This window comes from Parambassis ranga, chromosome 7, assembly GCF_900634625.1.
Source record: "Parambassis ranga chromosome 7, fParRan2.1, whole genome shotgun sequence".
NCBI classification, from domain to species: Eukaryota; Metazoa; Chordata; class Actinopteri; family Ambassidae; genus Parambassis; species Parambassis ranga.
The window spans coordinates 9,871,977-9,890,415 of NC_041028.1; the positions used below are offsets into that span (position 1 = coordinate 9,871,977).

General features: G+C 42.0%; 3 protein-coding genes across 3 annotated transcripts; 1 reads left to right on the forward strand and 2 right to left on the reverse strand.

Annotated features, from left to right (window-relative positions):
- The first annotated feature begins 500 nt into the window (after positions 1–500).
- On the forward strand, positions 501–5,784 carry LOC114437991 (ceramide kinase). The gene is made up of 13 exons (XM_028408988.1): positions 501–840; positions 1,680–1,775; positions 1,929–2,066; positions 2,188–2,316; positions 2,627–2,690; positions 2,799–2,944; positions 3,025–3,099; positions 3,193–3,345; positions 3,520–3,625; positions 4,432–4,535; positions 4,610–4,806; positions 4,894–5,210; positions 5,319–5,784. Exons 1-13 carry the CDS (start codon positions 717–719, stop codon positions 5,431–5,433), a joined length of 1,764 nt encoding a protein of 587 aa, XP_028264789.1. The 5' UTR covers positions 501–716; the 3' UTR covers positions 5,434–5,784.
- Positions 5,785–6,483: 699 nt separating this feature from the next.
- Positions 6,484–9,922, reverse strand: LOC114437992 (glucose-6-phosphate 1-dehydrogenase-like). The gene is made up of 12 exons (XM_028408989.1): positions 9,655–9,922; positions 9,189–9,226; positions 9,001–9,109; positions 8,715–8,932; positions 8,475–8,633; positions 8,270–8,395; positions 8,090–8,183; positions 7,825–8,011; positions 7,507–7,742; positions 7,039–7,115; positions 6,860–6,952; positions 6,484–6,780 (listed from the first exon to the last, which is right to left on the reverse strand). Exons 1-12 carry the CDS (start codon positions 9,781–9,783, stop codon positions 6,690–6,692), a joined length of 1,557 nt encoding a protein of 518 aa, XP_028264790.1. The 5' UTR covers positions 9,784–9,922; the 3' UTR covers positions 6,484–6,689.
- A 596-nt stretch (positions 9,923–10,518) lies between these two features.
- On the reverse strand, positions 10,519–17,094 carry galnt6 (UDP-N-acetyl-alpha-D-galactosamine:polypeptide N-acetylgalactosaminyltransferase 6 (GalNAc-T6)). Its single transcript, XM_028408987.1, has 11 exons — positions 16,868–17,094; positions 15,279–15,783; positions 14,670–14,842; positions 13,345–13,494; positions 12,906–13,140; positions 12,709–12,826; positions 12,428–12,628; positions 12,213–12,344; positions 12,018–12,119; positions 11,777–11,935; positions 10,519–11,410 (listed from the first exon to the last, which is right to left on the reverse strand). Exons 2-11 carry the CDS (start codon positions 15,758–15,760, stop codon positions 11,297–11,299), a joined length of 1,866 nt encoding a protein of 621 aa, XP_028264788.1. The 5' UTR covers positions 15,761–15,783; positions 16,868–17,094; the 3' UTR covers positions 10,519–11,296.
- Between the last annotated feature and the right edge of the window lie 1,345 nt (positions 17,095–18,439).

Sequence of the window (18,439 nt, forward strand, 5' to 3'; positions counted from 1 at the left end):
TTCGATAACTGAAACCACTTAACCAGCGTCATATATATATATATATATATATATATATATATATATATATATATATATATATATATATATATATATATATATATATATATATATATATATATATATATATATATATATATATATATATATATATATATATATTAATTATAATATTTAATAATAGGCTAATGTTTGTTCCAGACATGTCTTTTGTTTTATTCAAAGGCTGACACAAACAAAAGTGGCCTAAATGATGCAGGGCCACACAAATAGCACAATTCTTCCAATTCTTATTAACTAAGAATAATTAACTAATACTACGGAATAGTTTGTAATTGACTAGACAAACAGTGTCGTTCAAACACTCACAGCAGTTTATTGGCCCCTGTGCTCCAGGTGAAGGTCTGACACCCAATCAGCAGTGCCACATGCAAATCGAGCAGGTGTCACCAGGGGGAGGGTGTGGGGAGGAAACTGATATTTATAGAAAAACACCCGTGGCAGGCGGTGTCTTCAACATTTCACAGACATTATGGCCTAAAGTGTGTTTAATTAAAGAGTTCTGCAGGTCCATTCAGAGGAAGAAGATGGAAACCTTCAGACACGCTGCGCTGCTGCTGAATGATGGCGACACCACGCTGCCAAACAGCTGCTCTGTGTCTGTGATGTAAACTTTTCTGCGTGTAAACAGTGACTGAAAGTGACGCTTCTTCCATATGGAGACTGACCTGAGGCTGGAGTCGAGTTTGTGGGTCGGGAATAAAAGATACCTGGCGGTCCTGACAGGCTGGCATTTCAAGTGGACCGAAGTAGATAAGAAGAACCGCCAGAAGAAAACATGTGAGTGGCCACATGCTCTTCAAAGAGATCTATAGCGATATATAGACTGTTTACATATTTGTATTGTTTTGTTTTTTGGTTGTGTGACAGTTCCTGTCATAATGGCAGCAGGTAAATAGTTTGCGGCCTGCTTAAAACCAATCTTACTTCCTATCTGCTGTCATCAACACAAACTGAAACCTTTATCTATTATTTATAGATAGCCCTCGTAGCACTATAGATACAGTAAAATGACATGTGCATGTCATTTTGGAGCATAACAGGGAGGGAGCACTTTAATTTAAGCCTTTAACTGCACGCAGAAAACGTGAAGAACGAGTTGAACAGCACAGACACGTAAACCTGTGTGACAGTTTACTGAAAACACAGGATGGAAAAACACACACACACACACACACACACACACACACACCTTCTAGCACAAGATCATACACTAACAGGGTTACCAGCCTAACAAATGATAAGTACCATGATCCCTGTGTATGTTTGTTTTTCACTGTGTCTGATATGATGTGTGCAAAGTATCATAAACATGTTGACAATGACCCCACTCCCACAGGTGTGCCACTGAGCCAGCATTTCACAGCAAACACTGCAGCAGGTGTCAAACCGAGGCCCAGTTATAACAGATCTAAGCCACAGCATTTATTACATCATTATATTTTCATTCACACTTGCTGTTACATGTCAGTCACAACAATGAAAAACAACAGTATGATTCATCCATCACTGCTCAGTAAAAATAATGATTTATTTTTTAATTGCAGTCATTCCAGTTTAAATCTTTAAGAACGTCTATGCACAGTTTTCATGGTGTGACGATCTCTGTGTGATTAAAGTTTCAGTACCCGTGGCAGAGGTGGTGGGAGTGGAGGAGGGCCGGGTGGAGATCCTTCCTCAGAAGTTAGTTGAGGACACAGACAAAGATTTCACAGGTGGGTTCTCATGGGAGACTCAAGTATCACAAAGACAAGGCTGCAGTCAAAGCTTTGATGATCATAACACGGCCTGAAGCAGATCCAACACAGCACAGCTTCAGTGTCTCTCACCATGTTCCAGTTTATATTGGTCACTTTCTTTGTCTTCAGTTTTCTATGTGAAGCGAAGCAGCAGTGGGGGCTCCTATGGGTTGCTATGGAGACTGGGCCGGACCCAGTTCAGCTGTCCCAGTCGGGTCCTCAGAGACCAGTGGATAAATCACCTAAGGAGCGCTCTTAAAACTCACAGTAGGGATGGACACTGAGCTGACTCTACAGCTCTTATGTCTTTTATTAACACTACTGTTAATCACTCGATGAGCTACATGCTAGATGTTTCTGGCGTTCATCAGACACATGTATTTTTCAGGTCCCTTGCGTCCACACAGACTGTTGGTGTTTGTCAACCCATTTGGAGGGAAGAGGAAAGGCAGGCAGATCTACCATTCTCTGGTTGCCCCTCTATTCGAGCTGGCTGGTATCAGCTCTCATGTAATAGGTAAACTAGAATTACAGCTTCGTGACACCTCAAACAATCAAGTAGAAGCTCATATCCATGTTGGTCCACACTCCTCTTGTAAAGAATGTTTCTTTGCAAAATGTTATGATGTAGAGGAGAAGTTGTCCTTTAATCTAGATGTTACATTCTTGTCAAACCTTTTATTTCTATTTAGAGAATATTTGTTACGATGCACATCCTCAAAGAGTGTATGCATACCTAACAAATAGCATTAGGACTGATCCATTTAATCACAGTAATATTCTAATGAAAGTGATTTTCAGCATGCATGTCATCACTTGTTGTTTAGTGACTGAGCGTGCAAACCAGGCCAGAGACCACCTCCTGAAGAAGGACCTGACAGGTTTTGATGGGTAAGTCAGCACCCCGCAGTGTAAATCCTGCGCTAAGCAGGCATTCTAACAGCTAAGCCTGCTGGGAGGCGCTTTCACAACAGAAACTCTCGTGTTTGTTTATAACAGCGTGGTGTGTGTGGGTGGGGATGGCATGTTCAGCGAAATACTTCATGGTTTGATTGGGCGGACACAGCAAGAGGCAGGCCTTTGTGAGAATGATCCCGCTGTCACTTTGCAGCCTTGTCCGCTTCACATCGGCATCATCCCTGCAGGTTACTGTCACTGAAAGTCTGTAACCTTCTAAAGTGTTCCATTTAGAGCCGTGACACAGATTCTGATGCATCTGTTGCAGGTTCTACAGACTGTGTGTGTCATGCCACAGTAGGAGTGATTGATCCTGTTACTTCAGCTTTGCACATTATCATTGGTGAGGAAAAGATATCAGTTCAAATAAAGCACATTGTTGTGTAATACCTGCTTATCTAGTAATAACTGCATGATTTCCCACAATACCTTGCAGGAGACTCACAGCCTTTGGATGTGTGTTCTGTTCATCATGCTTCTGCTCTGGTGCGCTACTCAGTGTCTCTGGTGGGCTACGGCTTCTATGGAGACGTACTGGCTGAGAGTGAAAAACACCGCTGGATGGGACCTCTCAGATATGACTACTCAGGTCAGGACTGATGATCCATTCAGAGAAATGACAGCATGCTATGTTTAGCTCAAAGTCACAGATGACACAGATAAATGGACATGTCACATCTGCTGCTCCTTTACAATAAGTATCGTGTATGATCTGGTTTTTCAAATGTGTGTGTACATGTTTTTTTGCTCTCCACTTCCACAGGGACAATGGTATATCTGAGCAACAGAAGCTACTCTGGCGTCGTTCAGTATCTGCCAGCGGACCCACTGCTCTCCAGCCCCAGAGATAAAACACGCTGCCTCTCAGGGTAAAACACCAACCAATATGCAAAGAAGGACAAAAAACACCAGCTGCTGACTAATAATTAAAGAGAGAAAGTATATACACACCAGATTATCCCCTGCTGGTGGTTTAACACAATGAAACTTTCCAGCAGTGTGGGAGTGTTATCTGCGGTGCAGACTTCTCTTTTTCTGTGTGTGTGCTGCTAATTCATTTAGTCAAAAACAGAAGTGAGTTTAATGTAGAATTTTGGATTACTTTACCATGCTTTTGTTCCTTGTTTTATTGTATCCAATATGTATTTTTTCAAGGGCAACTTCTCATGGTTCTGTGTAACACATTTTTAGGTGCACCAGACTTACTGAGCCATGCACGTGGGCACACATTTTATCCATAACAATCACCACTAAAAGTTTCCAAGAAAAGGTGTCAGCAGTGGTAGAACTTTTATGTTACCATTAGCCTTCCTGTGAGACCTAATCCAGGTTTTCTACGTTTGAGGATTCTTTTGACCTCACTGCAATCCTTACATCATTTTAATTAGAAAAAGAGAAAGTGTCTGTGTGAGGGATGTTATTCAAGCTTCAGTGAAATGGTTCAAGTTCACTGTTTGATATAGCGTAACCTTAACAAGGAGGAACTTGATCTAGATGAAAGGTGAGCCTTGGTCTCCTGTTCAGACTGTGTTCTGCTTTGTCTTTGTCTGAGGCAGCTACCTCTGGCTGTCAGTGAATGTTTCAGAATGCTCTTAGGAATGGGTGCCAAGGTCAAAGAGCTTATTTCACTTGAAGCAGAGGGAGACTCTTTGTGTTTATGTGTGTGTGTGTTTAGGTGCAGCGTGTGCTCCAGAAGCACAGAAAAACTTTTCCCTAACACTTCAGACTCAGGCTCCCTGTATAGCTCCCACTACAGCCAGTTCAGTACTGACTCAGAAGGTAACATCAGTGACACTTACAAAAGTGGTGTTGTTTAGTTTAATTATACATTTATAAATATCTTTTTTCTTCAGGTGAGTGGGTGAGTGTGGAGGGCAGGTTCAGGTGTGTGTCTCTCACTTGTATGTCCAGCTCATGTGCCAGGAGTCCTTTGGGCCTCTCCCCTTCTGCTCACCTGGCGGACGGAACAGGAGACCTCATCCTTGTGTGGGACACTCACCCTTTGGCTTTTCTTAAGTTCCTCTACCGACATACAAGCACAGAGGACCAGGCATGAGAATTTTACAGGTACACAATTCTGAAGGGATTTGTTTAAACTCCAGCTTCACTCATGCTCTCTGTCTTTTTCTTTTTTTAGTTTGACCTACCATTTGTGGAAGTCCATCGTGTGAAAGCAGTCCGTTTCTCTCTGCCAGGAGGCAGAGAGGAAGAGGGGCATGAAGAAATCGGGGGGTCGAGTAGCAGAATAGATGAAGAAGAGAGGGCACGTGTGGATGCTGTGAGCAGAAACGGGTCTCAGCAGCACCTAGCAGAAAGAGACATGAGGCAAGAAGTGACAAACGAACAGAAAACAGCAACACCCTTCCTTTGTGGTCTGTGCTGCAAAAAAGCCCCCGCTGTGTCAGTGTGGAACTGCGATGGAGAGATTCTGCCTTTCACTGAGATCCTCTGCAAGTAAGAGATACTGTGCAGTGAGATACTAACTCACCTTAGTTACACAGAGCAAAAAAAGTAGTGCATATGTGACATTATTAGTAATGTATTTATCCTTCAATGTCTCAGGATTCATGGCCAGCTGGTGCGTCTATATGCCCGGGGCATTGAGGATGGAGCAGCCATACACAACTGCACTGTGGAAACAGATGAGTGTGAAAGGAGACGTGTCCTGAACAAATAGTCTCACCTGTGTATGGTGAGGCTAAACTGTATTTATTATAGGCAGCTTTGCAGTCTGCCACGGCCAAAACTTTCCTCATGTTTCAGCTACTTTTATACATTTATTCACTAATGTTATACTGGGAAAAATGGATTCATACTGTATATAGACTATGTGTGTGTATGTGTGTCTGTGTACACACACTCCTTGCTAAATTACACAAAACTTTAAATTGATACTGTATTCTGTGTGTGTGTGTGTGTGTGTGTGTCTTAGCCTGTACACTTTATTTATTTTCACATGAACCTTCAGAGCCCACACAAGTTAATGTCAAAAAACATAATCATACAATAAAAAAAACAATGACCTGAATCGTTGTCATTAATCACTTGTCTAAATAAAACCAGCAGCCGCTTTATCTTTGCACATAAACAATTGTTTTCTTTTACTTTAGACCTAAACTAAACCCAAGTGTAAAACAGGAACATTTTCTTTGCTATTTTTGTGTAATAGATTTTATTATTACTGCATGCAGTAAATGTAGTGTAGTAAAAGGGAGAAGTTGTTTAAAGATATGTTTGTTCTTGCTGTACTTCCCACAGTACTGGCTGGATCAATAAATGGTCGGTTGTTGGTCAGTTAGGACACACGCCTGGTAGAGACAGAGTGACCTGACACATTCAGGAGTGGAAAGAAGTCAGGAAAAATGTGTTGAAGTTGTAATGTTTAGTCATGTTTTGTGAAACATGGTATTCACAGTTTTGAATTTATTGTAAGAAAAAAAGAACCTACCTGCAAGTTGCTCTTATTAAAGGGGGTATGTGTTCTTACAAACCAGACCAACAAGTCCTCCTGGGATAAAGACAACTCGGTGTTTCTGCGTCACAGTTTAATGACTGTAAACACAGGCTGCTGAGGGCAGAGGACAATATTTCTAACATTCAAGGGAATATTCATCCAATACTCATCCCTAAAGTATCATGTAGCATGTAGATTTTCCTGATCCACAAGTGCAGGATTCCAACTGTAGGTGTGATGTATTAATTAGTGTATTTAAGAAAAGTGCAGGCATAAAGATGAATGATGATTTATTTAGATGTATTCATCAATCTCAGGTTTACAGGTCAAATCAGACTGTAACAGTGTCTTTCATTTCTTTTTTCATTTCATTCTTGTATGGTTAGAGGTGTTTTTCCATGCAGACAAAATCAAACATGTACAGTCACTGCAGTAAACTTTGTTATTACAGTGGGGTTCATGTTTTGTGTTTGAGAGCCTCAGTGTGTGTGGGGCTGCACCCACTTGTATGTCCCCTCATAGCGGAATCCCACCCTCTTCACAAGTTCGTCTGCTTCAGTCGGACCACGGCTGTGAATAACAGGAAGAAACATGCTCGATGTGAAGAGTGAAACGCATCAGGGTTAGTTTCATCTCATAAAACATTTACCTTCCATATGTGTAAGGGATGGGGTTTGTCTTCTCTCCCTCTATTTGGTGGAGGAGAGGGGTGAAGATCCTCCAGGCCTCTCGGAGCTCATCGCTGAGAGTGGAGATTCAAAGAAAGCACAGATTTACAACAAAATATATGTGAGCCGATAAACTCCAACAGAAAGAGGAGCAACCAACCTGCGGACAAAGTGCATCTGATTTCCACAGAAGACATCCAGGATTAATCTTTCATAAGCATCTGGCAGCTTCACATTCTGCAAACAGAAAAAAACACTGTTTAAAACCACAGACACATCTTCCTACGATTGCTTTGAAATCCTCCACTCGTTTGCAATTTGTCCAGCAGGCAGCATTAATAAATAATAAATAATAAGCTTTGAGGCAACAGTTTCACAATTCTGCTGTCTTTTATAACATTTACAAACTCAGATTAGATACAAAAAATGCATCTATCCATTCTCGAATTAAAAACAAGCAGCACTGATCTGAAAGAAAGAAAGCCTAAAATATTCCAAACAAATGTGCATTTTCATTACCTACTTTTCACTGTTGCCATAGAAATATCGAACAAAAACCCTGACTATTATATTGTACACTCTGATATTAAGTGGCATGATACAGTCTGACCAACCATACAATCAGCACCTTGTATCGGCTCTTGTAGGTGAGGTCCAGTTCAGTCTCCTCGGGGCTGAAGTAAACTCCAGGCCTCTTTGTCATCATCTTCAGGTAAATGGCTTCATCTGGCTGGACCCTCACCACCAACTCATTCCTCTGACAGCGTTCATCAAAGATGTCTCCCGGCACATCAGTGAACTGCAGGCGTACTTCTGCTTTCCGCTCATTCAGAGCCTTACCACAGCGCAGAATAAAAGGAACTCCTGATGAATAGCAGACAATTAGCGGAGCAGTCATAAAGTGTCCACTAAGGAAAGCATGAAGAAAGCTGGAATTTACTCTCACCGTCCCATCTTTCGTTCTGGACATATAGCACTGCAGTGGAAAATGTTGGTGTGCATGAGCCTTTTGGTACAGTGGGATCATCGAGGTAACCCAGCTTAGAGTAGCCTTCTCCATCTGGATCTCCCACATACTGGCCAAGCACCACATCTGATGCTGCCACAGGTGCGACACACTTCAACACTTTAACCTACAGCACATGAAACAACACAATCAAAACGCAATAACTTGACTATCTGAACACACAAACTCCAATCAGTGATATTACCTTCTCATCCCTCACGTCATCTGGACTGGTGGAAGCAGGTTTCTCCATAGCAACCAAACACAGCATCTGGAGGAGATGGTTCTGCATGACATCTCTACATTAAGAGTTAAACACTGAAATCAGTTACAACTTCAACAATACGTTTTTTTTTTGTATTTGTCTGAATGAACTGTCTCGCACCGAATGATTCCAAAATCATCAAAGTATCCTCCTCTGCCATGAGTGCCAAAAGGCTCCTTGAAGGTGAGGACTACACAGGCTATACTGTTCCTGTTCCATATAGGTCCGAAAATGCGATTTCCAAACCTACAAATGAGAGAAATAAATTCTTTTGAAACAAAACTGAGGATGAAGGCTAAAGATTACTGTGTATTGAGGTTGTTACCTGAGCACCATGAGGTTCTGGACCATCTCTTTTCCCAGGTAGTGATCTATGCGGTAGATTTGGTCCTCGGTGAACAGGGAGGAAAGATGTGCCGACAGCTCCTGTGAGCTCTGGAGGTCACGACCAAAGGGCTTCTCAACAATTACCCTGTTCCAGCCTCTGTAACAAACACAGCTGATTATAACAACATGGCCATGCAGTATATAAACCACTGCTTCTGTGGACAGAGCACGCACTCACTTTTGGCTCATGCAGTGTTTCCTAATGTTTGTGCTAACATGGTGGTAAACACTGGGTGGCAGGGCCAGGTAGAAGAGCCGGTTGGCGTTGACTCCCCCAGGCAGAGACGACAGGTGGCTGTTGAGTTGGTTAAAGGTGCTGCCATCATCATATCTGCCACTCAGGTAGGAGTTCTTACTGAAGAACGTGGACAGACACTCTCTGTCTTCATCATTGACCTAAGAGGAACAATGTAATCTGAATACAACAGCCCACAATCTTATCATTTACCCAAACAATACAGTACCTTCATGTGAGGCAGACATGCTGCTTTGATGTCCTCCACAGTCAGATTAGACCGGGCAAATCCCACAAAGTGTGTGTCATCTGGGAGCAAGCCATCTCTGAATAACCACCTGAACAAGGGCCAGTCAGTCAGAAGCAGTGATGCAGAACACTTCAGCCAAATGTTAAACTTTAAATAAACTCACTTACCATAAAGTTGGATAGATCTTCTTTTTAGCAAGATCTCCCTGCACAAATAAAAAGATGTGATCAGGAAGTTCTTCAGCCAGTCACTGTGACAGTAAGGAATCAATAAGAGTCCAAAGAGTAAGTGGACTTTGACTTTGTGTGGCCACAGTCAAGTTGAGTAATAGGAGCTAAAATCAAGCTTTTATCAAGTTATCATAGAACTCGAAACATTTAAACAGACCACAGGATATACTGGGTGTAACAAAAAAAGTAAAGAGACATCTGTGCTGGACAAAGAAAAAATAGACACAGCACATTTCAGCTGTCATGAGTATATTCCCCATGTGACTTGTTCTGCTGTGAGGCTTTGTGTCACACCTGCTGGGCCTCCACTTAAAGGTTTGGAATTTGAAACTACAACAAATGAAAAGTGTTAAAATTCTGATTTAAACAGACTTGTTGTGAGGAGCTCAACGGTTGTACTCACAGATGCTCCCAGGATGATGAATATGTGTGTGTTGGCATGACTGGAAGGCTCCTCTCCATAAAGCTCCTTCCTGAGCTGCCCAAACACCTCAGAGCGAGTCAAAAGCTCCGTGCTGGTCCTCTGGTCCATCTCCTCTCCACTGTGACTACTCGTCCCCAAGTGGATACATGTCACATACAGGATGGTGAAATTTCAGTTGTCATCCTAGCTTTGCAGAAATATTTAGTGACTACATGCTGCCACCTATTGGTGGAGAGAAACAGATTGTAGAGTATGTAACCTCTGATCTTGTAGACCAGCAGGTTGTGAGTGCTCCTCCAAGCATGAAACCAAATCTACACATTCCAAAAGATCAGGTTAGACAGTCCTACCCGTTGACTTAAACTCGCACTTCAGGTTGATTCAGAAAACACACAAAGAACTGGATGAAATCTTTCTAGCAGTTCCTGAACCACTCCTTGGCTAAATGTTGCGTAAACATTAACAAATGCCTGTGACAAAGAAGCAGGTCATCGTCAAAGAGAAAATACTTATCAGTGATTAACCTCTGGTATGGTAGCACGCACAGGCTGTAAAATGAGCCATGAATCCTGTCATGCAGCATTTGAAAGCTGACGACGTAACGTTAGAGAGGGTCTCCTAATGATTTAACATGTGTTAAACGGTCTCAGTAAATTATTCTTTTATAGTTATATATTATCAAATATATAAATAGGAAGTAGTCTAAGATTAGAGAAGTTTACTGTAATTTAGCCATGGCAGTCAAAAGATGTGGGCTGCAACAGTTTACAGGGTTCGTACACCTTTTACAAAGTCACTTTCAAGCACCTAACAGCAACTTTAAATTACACACTTAAAGGGATTTTTCACTTTATTAATTGGCTCAGGGGATGGTAATAACGCCATAAACAAGAAGGTAAGTGCTTTGCAATGTCACTGTCAGGAAACATGGTTCTGAAAACGTCCCCTACACTTGGTAGTGTGTGGTTATAATTTATGTTATCCAGCATATTCCTACTAAGCCAACTATTAAGTCAGATATTGGGTCGTTACACTACCATTACACTTCAAAGCATTTTCAGGCACTTACACGCAATTCAAGCACTTTTTAAACCCTAACACAACAAGGATTTAAGACTTTAACTTAAACCCTAGAAAATCATCTGTTGCATACATCATAATCATTTATATGGCAAAAAGTATTTTATTTAAAAACAGACATACATCACCTCTTCAGAAAGATCCACATATTTACAACATTCATGATCATAAAAAACACAATAGTGATTTTATTTTATTTTTTACATCTAGAGTGCAAATATGTTGCATTCTGATCAGTTCACAGTCATGTAGCCACAATCCAGTTGCCACTCCTAAATGTAAAGTCCATCCCCAATCACCACCAATCATCAAATGTCTTTCCTCAGTTTCCTTTATAAATAAACATAAAATTAATAGTTAAGACCAAGCTTGAGGTCTAAAACTGCGTCCTCTGATAAATTGTCCATGTCAATTTGGCCAAATGTCCCCAAGCTTCACAGCAAGTCCTGCTGCAACAACATTGATTATGCTCCTCAGTGCAGAGTCTGAGAAGGAGGAGGACACAATGTGTCAGAAGTCACCTGATGGGTGGACTGGGAGGTCAGCTAAAAGTCCAGTGCTGGTTGAGTTCAGCAGCATTACAGTGATCCATTTGAATCTGGCCTCCTTTCAGCTGTAAACATTTCCCACTGCTGGGATTCTTCAGTAGATTTTCCTGGAGGGCAACATAAGAAAAAAAGTACAATCAATACCAAAGCTCAAAAAGACGATTCACGCTAAAAATTAATTATTCATTATTATTTATTTTTTATCTGGCCTGCAGCACTGTTTAGATCTGGATCACTCTGAAGCTCAAAAAACACCAAAAACCTCAACAACAGCTGTTTCCAGGAATCCTAAAAATACATATTGTAGGGACTATGTTCTACTGAAGTACACCTGGAAACCAGAACACCACATAGAAGGTTTGTCTTGTCTGACTTGATGTAAATCTTATAGGTTTCCTTCTCAGCGGAGCTATAATGTGTACGTGCTCAGAGGTCAAAGTTTTGCTGTCAGTCCTGCCCCTGGTGCCCCTCACCTCTGTGAAGACCCACTCCTGCTGTGGTGGCACACTGGTGCCTCTCCCCTTCAGCTGGCACAGCTCAATCTTTACCGGCTCTGCCTGCGCAGCGGCATGAAGACACAGCTGCTTTCCAATGTTGTGACGCAGCTCCTTATGAGACGAATACTCAAAGTACTAGAAGACACACTCATCCAGTTAGACACACACACATTCCTGATCTCACAAAGGTTGCACTTGTGCGTGAAGTTGCCTGTACCTGGTTGCCTCCCATGTTGTGACACTGGTACATGATCACAGGTTTACCTCCCTGGTTGTTCTCTCCAACATCCAGGCAGGTGTTGGACCCGGAGTTTCGAATCTGGACACACAGATACACGACTGTAAGATACAGCCACAGGTATACACAGCGTGAGGTGTGTTGTGTCACTTCTATCCAGAAACTTTGACTCACTGCTCCAAACTTTTCTGGGGTTAAGTCTGGAATGAAGACTTCTGGGTAGACTGTGTTTAGGTACCAGGAGAAGTTCTTGCACTGAAGCGTCTCTCTGAGTTTCACACGTTCTGAGATGTCGCCATACTTATTCTGTAATAATGACATAAAATTACATTACAGTTACATATCAACCTTTTGTAGCAGCTGGTACTGGCGCCAGAAGCCAGACTGACCTCACTGGCCATGATGGCAGCATTCTTGTTGCGGCGGTAAAAGATCTTCTTATAGTCATCCATCCAGACTTCAGCTAGGCGCACCTGGTTGCGTGTGATCACCTCCGTGCCCTTGGGGAAGGTGTGGGGACTCTTGGTGCGGAAGACATGTCCCACCACGGAACAAGGAATGATCTCTAGCTGACCACCGCACTGCCACACCTGTGAATTACATGTGACACAGGTCAGCAAGGAGACTTGGGAAACAATATGTGGAACTGTGAGGACAAAGAGAGACTCACCCTGAATGACATTTCCACATTTTCACCACCCCAGATCTCCATCTTGTCATCGTATGTTCCGATGTGCTCAAAGTACTTCTTCGAGACTGAGAAGAGTCCTCCAGCAAAAGTTGGTGTTCTGAAATTTACATAAGGATTATACAAACAGGCTGAACCACCTACATGATGAGTGAAAGCAACATGCTGATGCTCCTTACTTTACAGGGTAGGTTTCATCCTTTCGCAGCTTCTTTGCATCCTCTGGGATCGCCTCCCAGCCAAATGTCAGGCTCCAGTCAAAGTTACCACGATTAAAGGCGCGGTTGGTGGCCACTGGCTTATGGAACTGAAAGCTGTTGAGGTCTATGGTTGAGATTTCTGGACTAACTACAGCAGTGGGTTCCTCAACAATGCGACTCAAAAGGGGCTCCAGCCAACCATGAAAACACTCACCTAAAAATGGGAAGAAAGGACAGAGAAAATTCTGTTGGCTTCTGATCTCTTCTTTTTGGCACATTTCTTATCACAAACAGAGTCATTACATTAGAAGTTCTGACCTCTCATTTCTGTATGCTTTGACTGTATTCATTAAGTTATATGGTCATACAGTCATGTCATGAATATTTAGAATGGTTGTATGTGTGTTTGCTTCCTTACAGTGTGCATCGAGGAAGGTGAGAACTTCACCCTCAGCAATACCGGCCCCCAGGAGCCTGGCTGTGATGAGGCCCTTCCTCTCCAGCTGCCTCACTACACGGACAATCTTCAGCTGACGCACATATTCTTCCAGCTGTGTCTTCAGATGCTCTGCAGTGACAAAGCAACACGTGAGTCTCACCTTAAAAGTTGTCTTTGTTAAGCCTAAGTGTATTTTGGGTACCGAGCATCAAACGGACAACAGGAAGTAGTGAGGAAAACTACTCAGCCTGGAATTTTTATGAAGCGCCTCAACATTCATTGAGTTTATACCCATGAGAGCAGAGCCAGAAGACATGGCAGTGAAGTGGAAACGTTGCTGGTAAAAACTAGGTTCCACTTCCCCTCTAACAGTGTTTATAATCACAATAAGCACCGCATATTTCATACAAGTTTTAGTGAAAGAATCCACCAACCACATCATTAGCACACTGAGGAAACACTGCTGATCTCATGTACAGCTGAGGCACATTAGCAACAGTAACTGACAAGTTACTGAAATAGACCAGTGAGTGTGAATAATATATAACAGCTAGTGTAGTTTTTGACGAGACATACAGTCATCTATAACCGCTAAATGATGTGAAGTGCAAAAACAGTTTGCCATGAACATATCACAAGTCTTAATTATAACTCTTTGTTAAATGTCACTTGATGAGGCTGCTTGACCTAACTTTCCGGTGTTTGCACACAGTATGCAGCAATTTGTGCAGTTTGGCTACAAAGCACACAAACATGACACAACAAGTGTCGGACTGTACAACGCTGAAAAACTTCTAACTAAGCAGCACTCACAAATGTAAAGATAGTCGTCCTATCACCACCATGTTGGCACTTCTGCCAACTCTCACTGAGGTGGAGGTGTTCTTATCACTATACAAATTTGTATTTTCCATACCAAACACCACAGCCATGCTCTTAGTAAAACACACAGGCTCATTCTTATTTATGACACTGCACATCACTCTCACTGTAAGCTGCCTCAGCAGCCACTGTGTGCACACAAGCGAACACCTTTCTAAGTTATCTTATTAAACATGGTGCAATGACTTGGACTATAAAGCGCTGAATGATTTGAACGCTGCCCTAAAAACTCTCAAGGGTCAATTTAATTTCTGCAGCTGTTCCATGTGTATGACATACTTCCAGTAATTACTTTGGAAAAGTAAATGCGTCTTATTTATACACTTTTACACTTTTAGGAGTGGAGCAGCTGTGGCCTCGTTGTCACACACAGCACTAGAGTGTGTGTTTTGTCAATAGAGGCATGTTTCCATTTTTCACACCTGCAGTGCTGGCGTCATCCACCAGGATAATCTCTTTGAGCAGGATGGCAGGGGACGTGTGCAGGACACTGTAGACTGTCCTGAGAAGCGTGGACCAGGCCTCATTGTGGAAGACTATTATAACACTGGTGGTTGGCAGAGCAGGGCAGCGGTGAAACTTCCTGTCCACACACCTGGGTCAGGTTGAGCCACGTCAAATAACAAAGAGAGAGAGAGAGAGAGAAAGAGAAAGAAAGAGAGTGTGAGTGAGTGAAATGCCATATCTGATGAAATGAAAGTCAGAGAAGGTCTTACAACAACAACAAAAAGCAGACCGACTTTTGTTTGCAACACTCATATACAAAAAGCTCAGTTTAAAATCCACTGAAGAACTACAATCAGTGTGTACAGGTATTCAGACAAACATTTACAATTCAAATAAAATCCAAGATACTGCATGTCTCTGTTCTTCATGTTTATATTTAGATGAATGTTTTGAATAAAGTGACTTTTCAGGGAAATGAAGAGCACTGTATGAAAATGCAAGAGCTGTGTACATGTCAACAAACTTGTTGGTTAAACAGTGACTGATCCACACAATGACAGATTTCTCTGAGGACATGCTCTTACTCAGTAGGCCTTGTGTCATCCCCGAGACTTCGGCTGAGCGAGATACGGTCACTGGCAAACTGGTTGAAACAATGCCGCGTCATTCCCTCCTCCTTCTCCTTCTCCTCCTCTGGGGTCATGTGGTCCTTCTGAAACGCCTTCCCATCGGCCCCCGGGCTTATAGGGTCCTGTGGCGGCCTCTCCAGGTAAGGTTTGAGCTCAGCCTTAGTGTAAAATCCAGAGGGGCAGCTGACATCCTGGGTGGGCTTCTCCTGCACTGCTGGCGGCTGCGGAGCTTTAATCTGGAATCCTATGTTGTTGACAGCGTCTCGGACCATAACCATCACCTTGTCCTTTTTGTCCACAAGATCCTGCAACCATGGGTCCCCAGCAGTCGAGGAACCAACATCCTTTTGGAGAACCACAAGGGCCACCATGAATAGAGTCCCCCCAAGGAGCACTAGTTTCAGGGGGGACATACGTCGTCGTAAAAACAGACGCATGTTTCAGAATGTTGCTCTCAAAGCTGTGAAAAAGAAAAACAAATCTGAGTTGCTGGCTGCTTGCTGCTTGTAATAAAACACACCTACACCTGACAAACAATCACCGAGTTATTCCTTAGGGTTGGAAAAGAGAAGAAAAGCCAGAGGAAAATCTCTTAAACTGGTTTGTGCTCCACAAGTATCATAGCAGGTGGTGATCAAGCCAACCTTGCTCCTCCTCCCTCTCCGTCTCTTTGGGAAACAGTCCCACAGGGCGGGTAGCGAGAACAGGGAGGAGGGCGAGTGTGAACAAACATACCACACCTCTCAATAAACACCTGAACACACTGGCTGCTCCGGCCCCACGTGGCAGCAGGTGAGCGTGACACTGCAGGTCCCTCCATGCTGGTTAATAAGTGACACACAGTGCCTGGCTGAGACACATGTACCAATGACACCTCATCATAACCACTGATCATAAGTACTTCCTGCAACAGGAAGTATGGTTTGGTGCGTGATAGGAGGACACTGACTTCACCCAGGCCTGACACAATGGGAGGCTGTTTCCTATCATGTGAAAGAGGATATCGATGTAGGACATCTGTGCGTCCTTAGGTGATCACTGTTCAGGAAGAGACTCACTCTTACTTGGTCATAATTAATTTACTTTATTCTCAAGCTAGCCGGCTTCATAATTGATTCAAGAGGACGCTCTTTTAAGGTTTTAGAAAACAACCACAGCCGTGGTGGATGCACAGGTGCAGGAAGAGGGGACGGAACTTCATGCACCGTCACACATAACTGTCAAAATTACAGTCAATAAGGCTTTTGTGTGCTTGTGAATGGACTGCAGTAAAAGAAGAATTAAGATTTACAATGAACGACAAAGCCGGAATTAACCTTTAAGTCTTCATTTAAAAAGATGCTGATCACAGACAAAAGGGAAAATGAAAGAGGAAGAGTTTACATATGCTGCTTTCAATGGCTTTAAACATCAAACAAGGAAGCGGAGCCTTTATCAATGTAAGACCAGAAATCACACATTTAACCTGCGGTGACACAAATCTCATTAAAAGCTCGCCGCTAACATGTGGATATGAAAGGGTTCTCCCGGGTTCCGCCACTTACCTACTGACACAGAGGAGCTGTAGCTGCTTACACCCAGCATCCGGGTCCACCTGATGCGTCTCCGTCCCGGTATCCTGCTGTCAAAGGAACGCGCTCGTTCAAAGTTGTCCAACCGGAGCTTAGCTGACCCGGACTCCCGGCTGCTGCCTCCGGTCCAACAGGTGCCATTTGTTGGAATAATTAGTGTGAGTGAGTCCCCTGCTGGCCGCGTGCGCACAACTATTTCCGCGCGTCACGCTCAGCGGCTGCTTATTGTAAGAGAGCGCGAGTTCCTGTTCATGTAACACACGTGACAAAAACTAATCAGAAATCAATCAGAACAGAAACCAAAATAAAATAATAAAATCACATTAATTGTTGTTTCTCCAACAAAATAAAAATAAGGAAAACATTTTTATTTTAGATTTTGAAATCCCCCCCAAAAAACTTTTTTTAGATTTAAAAATTCAAATTCTATAAATCACGCTGCTGATATATTTTGAATAAAAAGGTTCTTTATTATTTACCAATAAATGTTATTAATAATATTAATTATTATTATTATAATAACAAATAACCTGTAAGTTATACCAGTTTACATATCAGTACAACAGCACTGATTTCTTTACCAAGTGTAAAATCTTTCATGTTTGTTATTATAATAATAATAATAATAATTATTATTATTATTATTATAATAACAAATAACCTGTAAGTTATACCAGTTTACATATCAGTACTGATTTCTTTACCAAGTGTAAAATCTTTCATGTTTGTGACACTGTTTAAAATAAAATCAAAGGCATGTCATTGGTTAAAGTTGACTGCATTAAATTGTTTATAAGAGCAGCAGTAGTGAAAATATTAATATGACCAATATGTGTGACTAAAATTAAGGTGCATATAAACTTTCTTTCTCTCTTGCAGTAAGATTACAAGCCTAACAGCTGAACACTTGTGTTGGGTGACACTGGACAGATGTCCCCGTATCCTGAATCTATTATACTAACATTAGTGCTTTTTTCATCAGGGATTAGGAGGAATTTATGCCACTTAATTAATGTTCAGCATTGAGTGCTGTAAGAGAACATTGCCATTACCTCAACAGAAATTCATTATTCATGTGTGAGCAATTAAATACTCTCTCCTGTATCACCCTCTTGAAACTGTAGACTGATTTATTCAGAAGAGGAGATGGAGGAGTCTCTCAGGTTACTGTCATGGGGAGAAATCTTGATTGCAGTTTGCTGATTGACACAAGATCTCAATTAAAGCTAACAAATGGAGCTAAGAGTGATAAAACTGTTGACTTGTTTTATTTTAGTGTACAGGGCATGTTTATATGCACATTAGTATATTGATATTCCTGGAATCAGAAACAAGGTTATTCATACACACCGTCATCATCCAGCTGCAGCTGCTCCACTGTGTTCTTGAAACCTGCATGTTGTTAAAGCACATTGTGATTTAAGAGGAAACAAAACACAATCAATGCAAAAACACAATTTATTGATTTTTTATCCAAGGGGAATTTTATCAAATCAATCATTGCACTAGTGCTTAAAACTCACTTTGTAAAGGAAGATGCAACAG

Excerpts from the sequence above, each read along its gene's own strand:
- LOC114437991 (XM_028408988.1), top strand. The coding sequence starts at position 717 with ATGGAGACTGACCTGAGGCTGGAGTCGAGTTTGTGGGTCGGGAATAAA. Across the intron at positions 3,100-3,192 it reads AGCTTTGCACATTATCATTG|GAGACTCACAGCCTTTGGAT; the intron begins GTGAGGAAAAGA and ends AATACCTTGCAG. Across the intron at positions 3,346-3,519 it reads TCTCAGATATGACTACTCAG|GGACAATGGTATATCTGAGC; the intron begins GTCAGGACTGAT and ends CCACTTCCACAG.
- LOC114437992 (XM_028408989.1), bottom strand. The coding sequence starts at position 9,783 with ATGGACCAGAGGACCAGCACGGAGCTTTTGACTCGCTCTGAGGTGTTT. Across the intron at positions 8,012-8,089 it reads ATGACGTGAGGGATGAGAAG|GTTAAAGTGTTGAAGTGTGT; the intron begins GTAATATCACTG and ends CATGTGCTGTAG. Across the intron at positions 7,743-7,824 it reads CCAGAACGAAAGATGGGACG|GAGTTCCTTTTATTCTGCGC; the intron begins GTGAGAGTAAAT and ends GCTATTCATCAG.
- galnt6 (XM_028408987.1), bottom strand. The coding sequence starts at position 15,760 with ATGCGTCTGTTTTTACGACGACGTATGTCCCCCCTGAAACTAGTGCTC. Across the intron at positions 12,827-12,905 it reads GATGAAACCTACCCTGTAAA|AACACCAACTTTTGCTGGAG; the intron begins GTAAGGAGCATC and ends TGTAAATTTCAG. Across the intron at positions 12,345-12,427 it reads CTGCCATCATGGCCAGTGAG|AATAAGTATGGCGACATCTC; the intron begins GTCAGTCTGGCT and ends TCATTATTACAG.